We start from the raw sequence: 12,147 nt of genomic DNA on the forward strand, positions 1-12,147 counted from the left end.
CAGGACATGTGGATCACGAGCCTTCTAAGAACCAGGAGGAAGGAAGTCATTCATAAAGGAGACAGATGCTGAACTGCAACTTTTCTTTCCTTCGGCAAGTCCTCTAACTACAGCAATGTGGTTCTTTCTTACTCCGCAGAAGGGATGGACTTCTCTTTAACACTTGACTACCAGAAGCTCCCCCACCTTCCTGAGTCAGGACAGAACAGGCAAGTGGCCAATTCAACCCCTGCCTTCTCTATGCTCAGTGAAATCACGGGACCCAACCTCAGGACAGAGAAGTGCATAAACCTCTACGAGACTTCCAAGAGCAGGAGAGATGCCCAAGAGTCAGAATGCTGCCGGTGCTCACCTTATTCCTGATGCACAAAGCTTCATGTTTAATGGATGGAGATTTTTATAAATCTGCTTGTATCGAGATTAAATCAAAGCCTTTATTAAAACATTCCTCCTTCAAACAACCTGCATTTAAACCAATACCCCTCCCCGACTTGTGAATTGCCAGGGCATTGCGAGTATGTCATGTTCACCTGACAGGGGTCAGATCCAATCAGGCCACACAACATGGCAAAGCCACGGCAAGACACGGCACACCAGGCCGACCTCCACGGTTCAGTGCCCCACTCAGGATCTAGGCAAAGGCGAGTAGCACTGGCTCCCGAAGCAGAACTCAAGCACAGGAGAAGAGGATCCAGAAGTCTGACCCCACCTGTTCCAGACCCAGCCACGCTCAGCCGGATGATCAGCTCTTGGCTACCACTTGGTGAGGCTCACACATGTGCTTTTGTCTCTTCTCCAAAGAAAAGGGTGAGAGATGGAGGAGGCAATTTTCAGTTGTGTGTGGGTTTGATTTAAGGCTTTGGCTGTGGTCTGTTGAAATATTAAAATACTTTCTGGGAACGTCATCTCCTAAGCTCCCCATCGGAACAAACGTATTTTCAAAAATGAAAACATTGAACAAAGAGGTGGAGCCCGGGGGGCGGGGCCTGGGCCTATCAGGTCAGGATGGTGTCGTCCACCTGCTCTGTGGAGTCGGCCTGGCTGGCCAGCTTCTTCAGGGACCTTCGGTTGCACTCATTCAGCACCTCCAAACTGGCCACGTCCAGGATCTTGGAGAGGGCCTGTGGGGAAGATGGAAATGAGGAGACGTAATCAGAAAATACAGCTTCAGGTTTCTCCAAGCCAAGGCAAAAATGAACATTAACCTCAGAACTAGCACTGCTGTGGACTCCGGCAAAATAAGGGAGTCCGATGGATCCCTGGGAAGCCAAGAAAACCACACCTCATGCTTTTCATGTGCTGAGGCGGGGAGTGGAAGGGCTTTCAGTGCTCTAAATACGGTGGGGAGAGGAGTGCATGAACAGGGCTCCCTCCTGGGATCCGTTCCACACGTTCAGATGCCAAGTGAGACTTTATTTGGATTTCTCCAAAACAGGGCTCTGTTGCCGAAAGAAGCCTGAACACCACAGGAACAGAGGAATGTTTTCAGGCACTAGACCAGTCACCTGACCACAATCTGCCTCTCAACACTCAGCATATGAGGTGGTGGAGTATGATGCTTAAAGACTACCACGCAGTAGAGCCGTGTGCCGAGCACCCACAGCAGGCCCTGGAGGGACACCCCAGTCCCAGGCTCCCACCTGAAACACCTCTTCGCCCTGCCTCATCTTGAGGAGGTTGACGATCGCCTGGTCACTGTAGGCTCTCACGACAGTGTTTTTATCCTTGGTGTTGTCGAGAAGAGCCTTTAGGATGGGTTTGATGGCCTGGGGGTCCAGGGGAGGCAGCGGGTCCTTGTTGGCCCACCAGATCATCTTCTCGGCCACCAGCCTGATGTCACTGGATGGGTTCTGCAGACACTAAGAAGACCATAAGCTTTTAGTTAGGCACATCCAGTCTGTTTTTCAAGGAAGCCCAAATTTCTGCCCTGACATTCCCTCTTCATCCAGAAACTGACCCCACTGCTCGCTTCCAATGGCTTCCTTTCCCATCTTGGTAGGGGCGGGGGGGAGCAGTGACAGGTTCTGACTCAGCCCATCTCCTTCTCCCACCTCATCTCATGCTATTCTCTCCCTTTTTCTCACTACTCTTGGTCCACGCAGGGCTATCACTTCCTCGGGGACACCAAGCTCCTTCCCGCCTTCGGGCCTCCGCCCTGACTGGTCCCACAACCTGGGATATGCCTGCCCGGGGGTCCTCACATGGTTGGCTCCTTCTCCTCCTACAGGCCTCAGCTCAAGTGTCAGCCCATAGAGGTCTCCCATAACAACCCTCTCTAAATTAGGGCCCTCCTCATCCCCATAGGCTTTTTGTGTACCTCCAACTCTACAGATCTTGTCTGCTCCATGCACCTCTATGCCTTGAGGGTCTAGCCCAGCGAGGTACACAGAGGATCTTCAGTAAACAAACACTGATGAACAGCTGCATGCAAGGTGATGCTGTTACATGGGCTCAATCTAACAGGGGCCCTGAGAACTCTCAGCAGGGCTGCAGGGCGTCTGCAGGTTGGGGCAATCCCCCTCTGGAATCTCACTATTCAAATTGAGGTCCACACACCAGCAGCACTGATACCGCCCAGGAACTGGTTACAAAGGCAGAGTCTCAGACTTAGCCACACCTCTAAAAATGCAGATTCTCACTCTGATTTGTGTGCACAATTTCTGAAAAGCTTGCTTTATTACACAGGCAGCAGGGGCCCCAGTGTCCAGCTCCCAGGCTTTCCTAATTGACACCTTGCAGCCACCACAATAACAATAATAAGTGCCATGCCAGCTAAAAGGAGGCAGGGAAGAAAAGGCTTATTAAGATTTGAACCCACCACGAATTCGGGCCCTGTGTCAGGCTCTGTGCTGACAGCTCAGAGCCTGGAACCTGCTTCACATCTTGTGTTTCCCTCTCTCTCTGCCCCTCCCCCACTCATACTCTCTCTTCACTCTCAAAAATAAACATTAAAAAAAAAAAAAAAAAAAAAAAGGATGTGAACCCAGGTCTGTCCCAAATTTTACTAAATCCAGATGCCTGGAAGGAATACCTAAGATAGTGGTTCTTAAAGTCTTATGTGCAAAATATATAAACAGCTCTCAAAACTTCAGTATTAGGAAAGAAAAAACACAATTTTAAAAACAGCAAAAGACATCAATAAACACTCTACCAAGTGAACGTGGGGATGGCTAATAAGCACATAAAAATTGTTCTACATCAGGGCGTCTGGGTGGCTCAGTGGGTTGAGTGTCTGACTTGACTTTAGCTCAGGTCATGATTTCACAGTTGCAAAATTAAGCCCCGAATCAGGCTCCATGCAAGGCACTGAGTCTGCTTAAGATTCTCTCTCTCCCCAGCTCTGCCCCTCCCCTCCTCGCACTCAAAAAAAAAATTGTTCTACATCATTAGCCATAAACAAATGCAAACTAAACCACAATATGATACTATAGTACACTTTTGAGAAAGGATAAAATTAAAACAAAAAAAAAAAGTTAAAAAAAATAAAATAGTGATTCTTAATTTGATTTGGGGTTACAGGTCTACTTGAGAATCTGACAAGTCAGGCCCTCTTCCGGAAGAAAAAAGCACACAGAATCACTTTGTGTTCCACTCCCAAGGGTTCAGAGACCTCCCAGAGCTCTCTGCAGAGAACTCCCAGAACAGCACAGTCAGACAGAACAGTCAGAACAGTCAGACAGCACACTTCCAGTGTTCTTTGGACATGGGTCCTTCTCACAAGCCAGGCTGCCCCTACTCACCTTAATGAACAGGCTAGAGAGTTTGGCTGGCAACTGTCCTTCCCCTGTCTCGATGTGATGCTTCATCAGGAACCCCATGCCCCGGATCCCGCTCACTGCGATGGGAATCTGTGGGGACAGGAAAGAGCTGGATGGCACAGCACCCTGCCCCTTCCTCGGAGCAGCAGGGCCAGGCTCTGTCTCATCCCCAGGAACCTCCAGGACACTGGCCCCTCATATAAGCACCCCTGCTATACACACACACACACACACACACACACACACACACACACACACAACTTCACATCCAAGACTCTTTGACAGCTTTCTTGCAGACAGCTTCCTTTGCTTCCTGGCTATGAAGCAAACAAAGGCTATGTGCACTGCTTCCCACGAACAGGGTTCAGAGAGCTTCTGACATGGAAGGGACCTCTAGACACTCCTACTTAAACTCCTCATTGTTTACAGATGACAGAACTGAGGCCCAGGGAGACCAAGTAGTGGTCCAAGGCCACAGAAAGTTATTGGCAAAGGCAAAATTTGAACCCAGGCCTCTCACCACCCAGTCTGCAGTAGAGCCCCTCCCCCGCCCCTTGTGCAGTGTCAGCAAGGATACAGCTGTGGAATTTGGGCTAGGGAGGGGGAGAGGGGTGTGGCTGCCCCAAAGCCTTACCCTGTCTGCCATGGCATTGCTGAGGATCATGTCCTGAACTTCACTGCTATACCTGCCCGCACAGAGTCTGTTGGGAGCCACGTTCACAGCCACAGACAGTGCCAGGCTCCGTCCATGCCGAACCATCCAGTCAATGCCAGACACATCCGCTGAGTGGAAGGACACAACTGGGTCAACCTGCACTTTACACTATGCCCCTACCAGCCATGCAGCCCCCAGGCCCACCCAACCTAAGCCCAATGGAAATCCCAGTCCACTGCACACGGACCGCCCTGCCCAATGTGGCACGTTATGAAGAGGTCTCTCTCAAGCTGCTTCAGACTCGCAGCCACGTTCCCCGAGCAGAGACGTAAGGGACTATAGGACCACTGGAAACTCCATTTTGTTTTAAGAGCTGGATTCCCCAAGGAGAGACTAGCTGCCAGAAGACCCCCCCGAGGGAAAGGGGAGACAAGGCCCTGCAGGGGGTCCCCAGTGCACAGGAGACCTACCCAGCAAGCACTGCTGAAGGACAGCGCTGAGCTCCTCTTCAGTCAGAAAGGCACACAGCTCGCCCAGGCAGCCGGCCGAGGAGATGCGAGTGTTGTCCTGACAGAGCACAGAAGGGAGCAAAAGGCGGCGTGAGCTGCACCACCAGCTGCAAGGTCAGTGGGGCCAGCAACTGCCCAGGATGGAGGGCAGGGGAGAAGGCAGAACGAGGCGACTCCAGACTCCTGTCCCCACTCCAGGCACATGCGCTCCTGCTGCCAGAGCGGGACTGCCATTCATGGCAGCCGCCACTGGGCGTGGAGCGAACAACCACACACCCAGCACTTCTCTCAATTATAGAAAACTCCAGTGTGCGTGCATATGGTAATCATCATCACAATGGCAATAATACCCGTATTTACGTACACCTCTCTTCTTAGAAAGTCAGAACATTTTCCGCGTATTATCTCAATTACTATCAACAGCTCTGGGAGGCAGCGAGGGGTGGCCCCTGCCCACATCACTGGACGTCAGCTAGAGAACCGCTCTGAGCTCCTTTCCTTCCAGCCCCGCTCCCCTGCCAACCTTGTGTGTCATCTTGCGTCCAGAGCGACACCCTGGAATCTCTCTACTGTGTCAGTGCCCTAGCACCACCTCCCTTATTCAGGTTTGTCCTAGGAAGTCAGAATGAAGCCACTAATCAACCTAAGGAGGACAAGCAAAAGCTGAGCATTTTCTGTCAAAATCAAAGCCAGATACACAACCTGCTCCCTGCTGCTCCTCCCTAGCCAACTAATCACGGGATAGCAAGGGAGTGGATTTTTAAGATACATACTATATTATTAATAAGTGCCAATCTGATGTGCACACAGACCACAAACCAACCCACCAACCAAGGACTAACGACCTGCTGAGTGGCTAATGCCAGGCTGGCACCCTGGTTGGCCACCATTGATCCAGGGGAAGCTCTGAGTTGGGGGGGAAGACGGTCTGACCACAGTTTGCACCTCTGAGCTCCAGGCAGAAGCCCAGGTGCCAAGCAAGGCTAAAGCTGGCTCTCTCTGACGCCCACTCTCTCCAACAGGATCTATTTTAAGTTCCACTGTGGTGAAATGCAAATTGGCCTAAATACTAACTTTTGCTTGCACTGGGCATGGCCCTGTAAAAACCCTGACAGAGAAGGCGGGGGCTCTAGTCAGGGAGCAGCAGTTGGAATGAGGCCAGACTTCCACAGCCATGGTAAACCCAGCAGCAACAAGGGCTGGCCCCACTGAGTGCGCTACAAGTGCAAACCATGTGAACCCACAGGCTCAGTCCAGAGATTAACCCCACAACAGAGGGCTGTCAGAGGAGAAAGAGAAAATTCTTATCTAGACTCAGTTGCTGGGCAGCCAACGAGTACTTAACACACGCTTCCAGTCTGGGGAAGGAGGGGCCGTACTGGAACGGAGACAGCACCGGGGGTCCCAGAGCTCAGACTGTGGCTGACTCCACCTTGCTAGGGCATGGCCCCAGGCAAGTCTCACCCTCTCCAACAGTGCTAAGACCTCCGACCTGGTGTCCCAGACACCAGATGCCAAATTTCCTTTTTATTTTATTTTTTTAAGGTGAGAGAGAGAGAAAGAGAGAAAGAGAGAAAGAGAGAGAGAGAGAGAGAGAGAGAGAGAGAGAAAAGGCAGGAGAGAGGCAGAGAGAGAGATCATCCCAAGCAGGCTACAAACTGTCAGAGCAGAGCCCGACGCAGGACTTGAACTCACAAACCGTGAGATCATGACCTGAGCCAAATAAAGAGTTGGATGTTTAACCAACTGAGCCACCCAGGCACCCTCCCAGATGCCAAATTTCTTAAGGGCTGTGACCATGCTTGCTTCACCTCTGCGATAGACCCTTTGTCTCAGCAAATGTTTCCTGAACCAATAAACGAATGTCTTCATTTTACACACAGGGAAAGGAAAGGCAGAGAGGGAAAGTGGCTCGTTTAAGATTGCACAGTAAGTTCACAAGAGCTCCTTACTTTCCTTATTGTGAAAACCTTACCTTCCTTATCTGTGAAACAGAACAACCAATACCAACACTACCCGCCCTGTCTCCCTCACAACCAAATGCCTGTTAAACCATAAAGAGTGATAGGAGCATCAGGAATGATTATTACCACTGAGCAGGCAGCAGTTCTTCTAACACAAAACAGACACGTCGACCAAAGCAAAGAGAAGGGGAACCAGTAGAGCCCACCAGCCCTGCCATCCACCTGCAGCCATACCTCGTCGTGTCCCAGCATGCTCAGCAGGAGCGAGACAATGTTTTTCCGGATGACCACGTCCACTTTGGCCCCTGCTCCCTGAATCACAAACCTCAGGGCCTGCAGCATGGTGTCCCTACAGAACCAACACATCCAACTTAAACCCCTCGCTCTTCTTCACCACTGCTCCCGCCCACACAGGCCCGGCCCCAGGAGGCTTCAGCATCCGCCTGGCCTCCTCACAGCCACAGCACTGCCCCAGCAGCACCTCACCTGACACCTGGGTCTTCCATGACACGGATTCCATTCAATAGCTCTGTGAAGAGGGGGTCCACCTTGATGTGGATGGAGATGAGCTTCCCCAGAGCATCGGCAGCCTTCAGGCGTACCCCCCGGTTGGAGTCCTGCAGGGCTTTGGTAAAAGTGGTCTGCAGCTGGGGCAGGAATGGCTTCAGGGCAATCCCGACCTGTTTGAGAAACCCACATAAGAAACTACGGGTGTGGTGGAGTCCAAGGCCACAGTGTGCGACAGATGCGAAATCAATCAGAAACCACCATGAGCTCTCGCACACAGGCTAGGAGTAGATACTCCCACAAAGAGGACAGCCAGCACGGACAGGTCCTGCTCAGCCCCGGTATCACCACCACCTCCAAGGGAGCCACTGGTTGGCTTAAGTGGAGACCAGTCCACACGGACAAGCGACTTGAAACCTCTATCTCCAAATACATGAAAGAGCAGCGCAGGTGACGGCTGTCAGCCCCACCGAAGACCTGTTCCAATGCCAAGACAGGGCAACGGACCAGGTGTATAAGGGCAGGTATCATCTTCTGAGCAATAGATATGCAAGCTGAGCACTGACACTGCTCAGAGAACAATCCTATGAAACAAATGACCTCAGAAAGTCACCCCTCCCAAGAATGAACATTTACTTCTTCCTAAATGGGAAAAACCAAAGCAGCTGTTTGGAAGTGTGAAAATACTGGGGTCAGGGGCTGCAGGCTGCTGGGAGGCACACCATGGAGTAAAGCTGGTAAACGGGAGGTAGGAACCATCTGGCCACGGATGACATCGACTCATGGCCTATGGGACAAATTCTGGGAGGAAGGGCTCCGTTACGCTCAGGATGCGTCAGGCACCACCTGACACCACCTTCTCTAGGCCCCATAGCTCTTCATTGGCAGGCAGCAGCAGCACTTCCAAATCACAGGTGAGGGCACAAGCTCAGAGGTTACCATACTTTCCCAAGGTCATTCTGGCGTAGTGTGAGTCTAGCGTCTAGCATCTCGACTCCCTCTGCCATGCTGTTTCTCCATAATAAGCTCACTGTGCTGCCACATGACACCAACCGGCAGACAGATCAGTTCTTGAAGACCCAAATGGACCAAGAGGTGAATGTGTCAGTGGCTCACCTTGGCCAGCAAGAGGCTGAGTGTCTCGAGCAGGGCTGCCTTTACGTTCCAGCTGAACCGGTCCCCCAGGATGCGGATCAGAGGCCCAGTGATGCTGACCACGGAAGGCCTCAGGGCGTCAGCTGAGGTCAGGCGGATCACCAAACCTAAAGCTTTGGCCGCTTCCTCTTTCTGTTCCGGGCTGCCAGTCAGGACGCCCTCCCGCAACACTGGAAGGATGGAGGTTACTCCCTGACGAGAGAACCACACATGACAGTCAAATCTCAAAGGCACTGGGTCCAGGGGTCTCCTATCCAAAGCACGCACCCCTGTCAGCCATCCTCTCTGTGATTCCCTGACAGAGACTGCTTCTGGTGCCAGGGTAACAGCCTGAGAGGGTGCCGGCTGAGGAACAGTCTTGACAGGACAGTGATGAGAAGGTAACAGCTCTGGTGGGCCTAGCACACATAGGTACACCTGCTGTCTCCTCTGTGACTCACTTGCTCTGGCCGTGATGGCCTCCACAACTTAAACTGAAGGCAGCACAGACCCTATCCCCATATGGCCACCGTGGGAAAGAAACACGCTTCCGTGAAGGCCCTAAGTCGGCTGCTCTACCACAGACCCGGGACTGCGGGTGGAGGTAGAGGAAGGCCATATGCCCACAGCACCCTCACGAGGCCCTGGCTTACCTTCTTTGGGAGGCAGAACCCTGGCACATGCTCGCCTTTGCTCTCATTCCCTATGAGCCGGATTTCTTTGTGCAGTTCTTCAATTAGTGCCAGCTGGTTGCCAGCATCGAGCTTCTGTGGAAGGCCAGGAAAAAGCAGAGAGGATGTCAGGGTTCTAAGTACAGCCCTCCCAAGATGGCTTCAAAGTAATACCTCAGGGGGAAGAGTGTGGGGGGAGTATAAGAAAGACTTGCCATGGATTGATAAATGCTGAAGTTGGCTGACAGGTACATCATGGCCTATTTTAAGAGTCTAATCTTCCAAGCATCTGGCATGGTCTATAATCAAAATCTGCTACAGTCAGCAGTCCCCTCACCTTGGTGATGGCATTCAGGGCATCCCAGCTCTCCTCCAGAACCACTGGGCTGGAGTCGTTGAAGAGGCGGATCAGGCCGGACACCAGGCTCCGCAAGTGGCTGGTGTAGTCAGCCTTCGAGCGTGAACAGTAAATGTTGAGGATGATGGCGGCAGCCTGCCTCATGCCCACCTCAGGGCTTCGGGTGGCTTCCAGCAGATCCTCGATGATGATCCGGTGCCCAGTGTCATCCTCTACTGAGAGGATCACAGCCTGACAGTTGGCCATCTCCTGAAACCACAGGGGACACCCAGACTGAGCACAGCTCCCCAGGGGCAGGCCAGGACAGCTGACAGAAAGCTGCCAGGAGTAATCGTGACACTCACCAGCTGCTCATCCGGAGTCCCAAGTTTCTCCTTCAGGGCCAACATGACTGCCGGGAGGATCACTCCAAGGTGACGGGTCAAGGCGTCGCCAGCCACAGACGAAAGGAAAGCCAGCACCCGGGTGTTGACAGGCGGAGTCGTCAGCTGTAGAATGATGAACAAGGTCAGCTCAATGAATGCCGCTCCATGCTGGCCACCGTGCTAGACTCTAGGAGATCCCATGGCCACTGTTGAGGGCTAAGTGTCTGCTCCAGGGCCCCCTGAACCCACCACCAGCCTTCCCCAACATCTGAGTCCAAAAGGTCTCCATAACAGGCCTGGAAATAATCATGTAGCCGCGGCCAGGGGGTGTTTGCTGCAGGGTGGGATTACCTTGGGCACGAGGTAGGGAAGCACCACACGACTCTTGATGGCCATAACTTGCTTCAGACCATCCAAGGCAAATTCTGACACTTCCTCATCATCCTGCACAGGAGCACGGAGGGCAATGCTGAGGAGCTGGCTCCTGTCCCCACCTCTGCTGTCTAGACCAGCCACCGCCAACTTCCTTCACCACTTTCCTCCCTTCCTCCTACCACACCCACATTTACTGACTATCGAAGGAGAAGCACAGAGCCAAATCTGAGCCTGCTGCACCCACTCCCTTGGGGGGCCCACACTGCAGCTGCCTTGGCAGAGTGAGCCCCCCTGCATTTTGCTTCTACAGAGACAGTAAAAGCCAAACTGGTAGGTGTGTGGCAGATCCACTCACCAGCTGCTTCAGTAAAAATGGGAGAATGTCCTCCAGAGCCTGGTGGCCGATGGTGGAGTGCAGCTGCTCGAAGGTCTTGGCCGCCGCTTCTCTGACCTCCTCCAGAGGGTCACACAAAGCCTTCCTCGCCGTGGGTACAAGGGACTCAGAGAAATACAGCACCTGCAACAGAATCCGTGCACTGTACCTGATGCAGCAGAGGCAAGGAAGGAGTGGAAGCAAGCAAGGGGAGATGGACGAGGACCTCTGGCCTAGCCAGGCCACCAGCATCCCCTGGCTTGACTCTTAACTTAGTGATTCTCACTGAAAATGAGCAAGCATATGAACGTAGAGAGGATTTGCAGTCTCCACCTGAGGAGTCAGATTGTAAGTGAGTTCTCCAGATACTCTCCATCTCCCACGAGAGCTCCTTCCCACAGTGAGGCCCTGCATGGCATGGCCCCCTCTCCCCTGATTCTTTCTTTGGCTCATCCTCTTGGAAAACTCCCAAGTCCTTCAAGACTCAACTCAAAAAATTGCTTCTCTGTGGCATCTCTGGGGCTACTGTGGGGCCAAGGATAGCTCTGCTCCCTCTGGAAACGGTCCCCCCGAAGCAGAGCGCACTACAAACAGAATCGGGGGACTGATTATGTATCGGCCTCACCGCCGGCAAGGTCTCAGCCTTTGAGAGGACTCAGTAACTATTCAATGAATCACAACTCTAGTTGGTGACAGAATTTATTTACATTCTTTGCCAAATGCAAACGTAAACCCCCAGTGAATATAATACTTCTACTGATACACTCAGCAGAAGGTGCCAGTAGATCAGAGAATAAGCAATGGCCACATGCTTAACATTTCTGACTAGCCAGCCACTTCATAACTTTTATGCCAACTGAGAGCCCTATGCCTGCTCAATCTGTTTCCCAGGCGTGTTTTGAGGATCACCCTCAGAAAGGAAAGTGAGTGCAAAGATCGCCAGCCCCCTGAAAGTGTCTGCTATGGGACGGTAACATTGTCGGAAACAACACACTTCCACCCACTGGGAGCGTAACACTCATCTGCTCTGCTCCCTGTAAGAACGTGTGCAGCCCTCCCGCTCCTACAGCACCAGCACACGCACATGCGCACGGCCTCCCTTCCCTGCCAAGGACACTGCACATTTTAACTGTAGTGCAGTAGTGACACAAAAGGGATTAAACTGGAGAAGCCTCAGTAGTGGTGAGAAAAAGATCATCACCAATTTCTATGGGCCATTCAGGAGTCCCTAGTGATACGGCTTTTCCTGGAACCTGCCCCCAGGCCTCTGAGTCAGGTCACCCGCGAGGCCCTAAGAAGACACTCACAGCGTCTCGGCTGGTGGACTTCATGATCTCGCTCAGTCCGATGCACACACCCTGCCTCTCGTCGCTCTTCTGAGACCTCAGGCCTTCCTCAAGGATGGGGATGATTTCTGGCAGGATTTTCTCCCCTAACTTCCGGACGAGATCGCCCAATGTCCTTGCTGCAATCTGTCA

General features: G+C 52.4%; 1 protein-coding gene across 2 annotated transcripts in view; it reads right to left on the bottom strand.

Annotated features, from left to right (window-relative positions):
• Nucleotides 1–414: 414 nt before the first annotated feature.
• Nucleotides 415–12,147, bottom strand: part of GCN1 (GCN1 activator of EIF2AK4) — a 57,481-nt gene continuing 45,748 nt past the window's right edge. For both annotated transcript variants that reach the window (XM_042961490.1, XM_042961489.1), the window contains 14 exons: nucleotides 11,977–12,141; nucleotides 10,652–10,813; nucleotides 10,273–10,365; nucleotides 9,901–10,044; nucleotides 9,536–9,805; nucleotides 9,181–9,294; nucleotides 8,510–8,740; nucleotides 7,373–7,566; nucleotides 7,121–7,235; nucleotides 4,884–4,980; nucleotides 4,393–4,541; nucleotides 3,741–3,848; nucleotides 1,641–1,859; nucleotides 415–1,121 (listed from right to left, as the gene is read on the bottom strand). In XM_042961490.1, coding sequence (XP_042817424.1) covers nucleotides 996–1,121; nucleotides 1,641–1,859; nucleotides 3,741–3,848; nucleotides 4,393–4,541; nucleotides 4,884–4,980; nucleotides 7,121–7,235; nucleotides 7,373–7,566; nucleotides 8,510–8,740; nucleotides 9,181–9,294; nucleotides 9,536–9,805; nucleotides 9,901–10,044; nucleotides 10,273–10,365; nucleotides 10,652–10,813; nucleotides 11,977–12,141 — 2,187 coding nt within the window. In that variant the 3' untranslated portion in view covers nucleotides 415–995. The remainder of the gene's footprint in view (nucleotides 1,122–1,640; nucleotides 1,860–3,740; nucleotides 3,849–4,392; nucleotides 4,542–4,883; nucleotides 4,981–7,120; nucleotides 7,236–7,372; nucleotides 7,567–8,509; nucleotides 8,741–9,180; nucleotides 9,295–9,535; nucleotides 9,806–9,900; nucleotides 10,045–10,272; nucleotides 10,366–10,651; nucleotides 10,814–11,976; nucleotides 12,142–12,147) is intronic.

This window comes from Panthera tigris, chromosome D3 (assembly GCF_018350195.1).
Source record: "Panthera tigris isolate Pti1 chromosome D3, P.tigris_Pti1_mat1.1, whole genome shotgun sequence".
Lineage (NCBI taxonomy): Eukaryota > Metazoa > Chordata > Mammalia > Carnivora > Felidae > Panthera > Panthera tigris.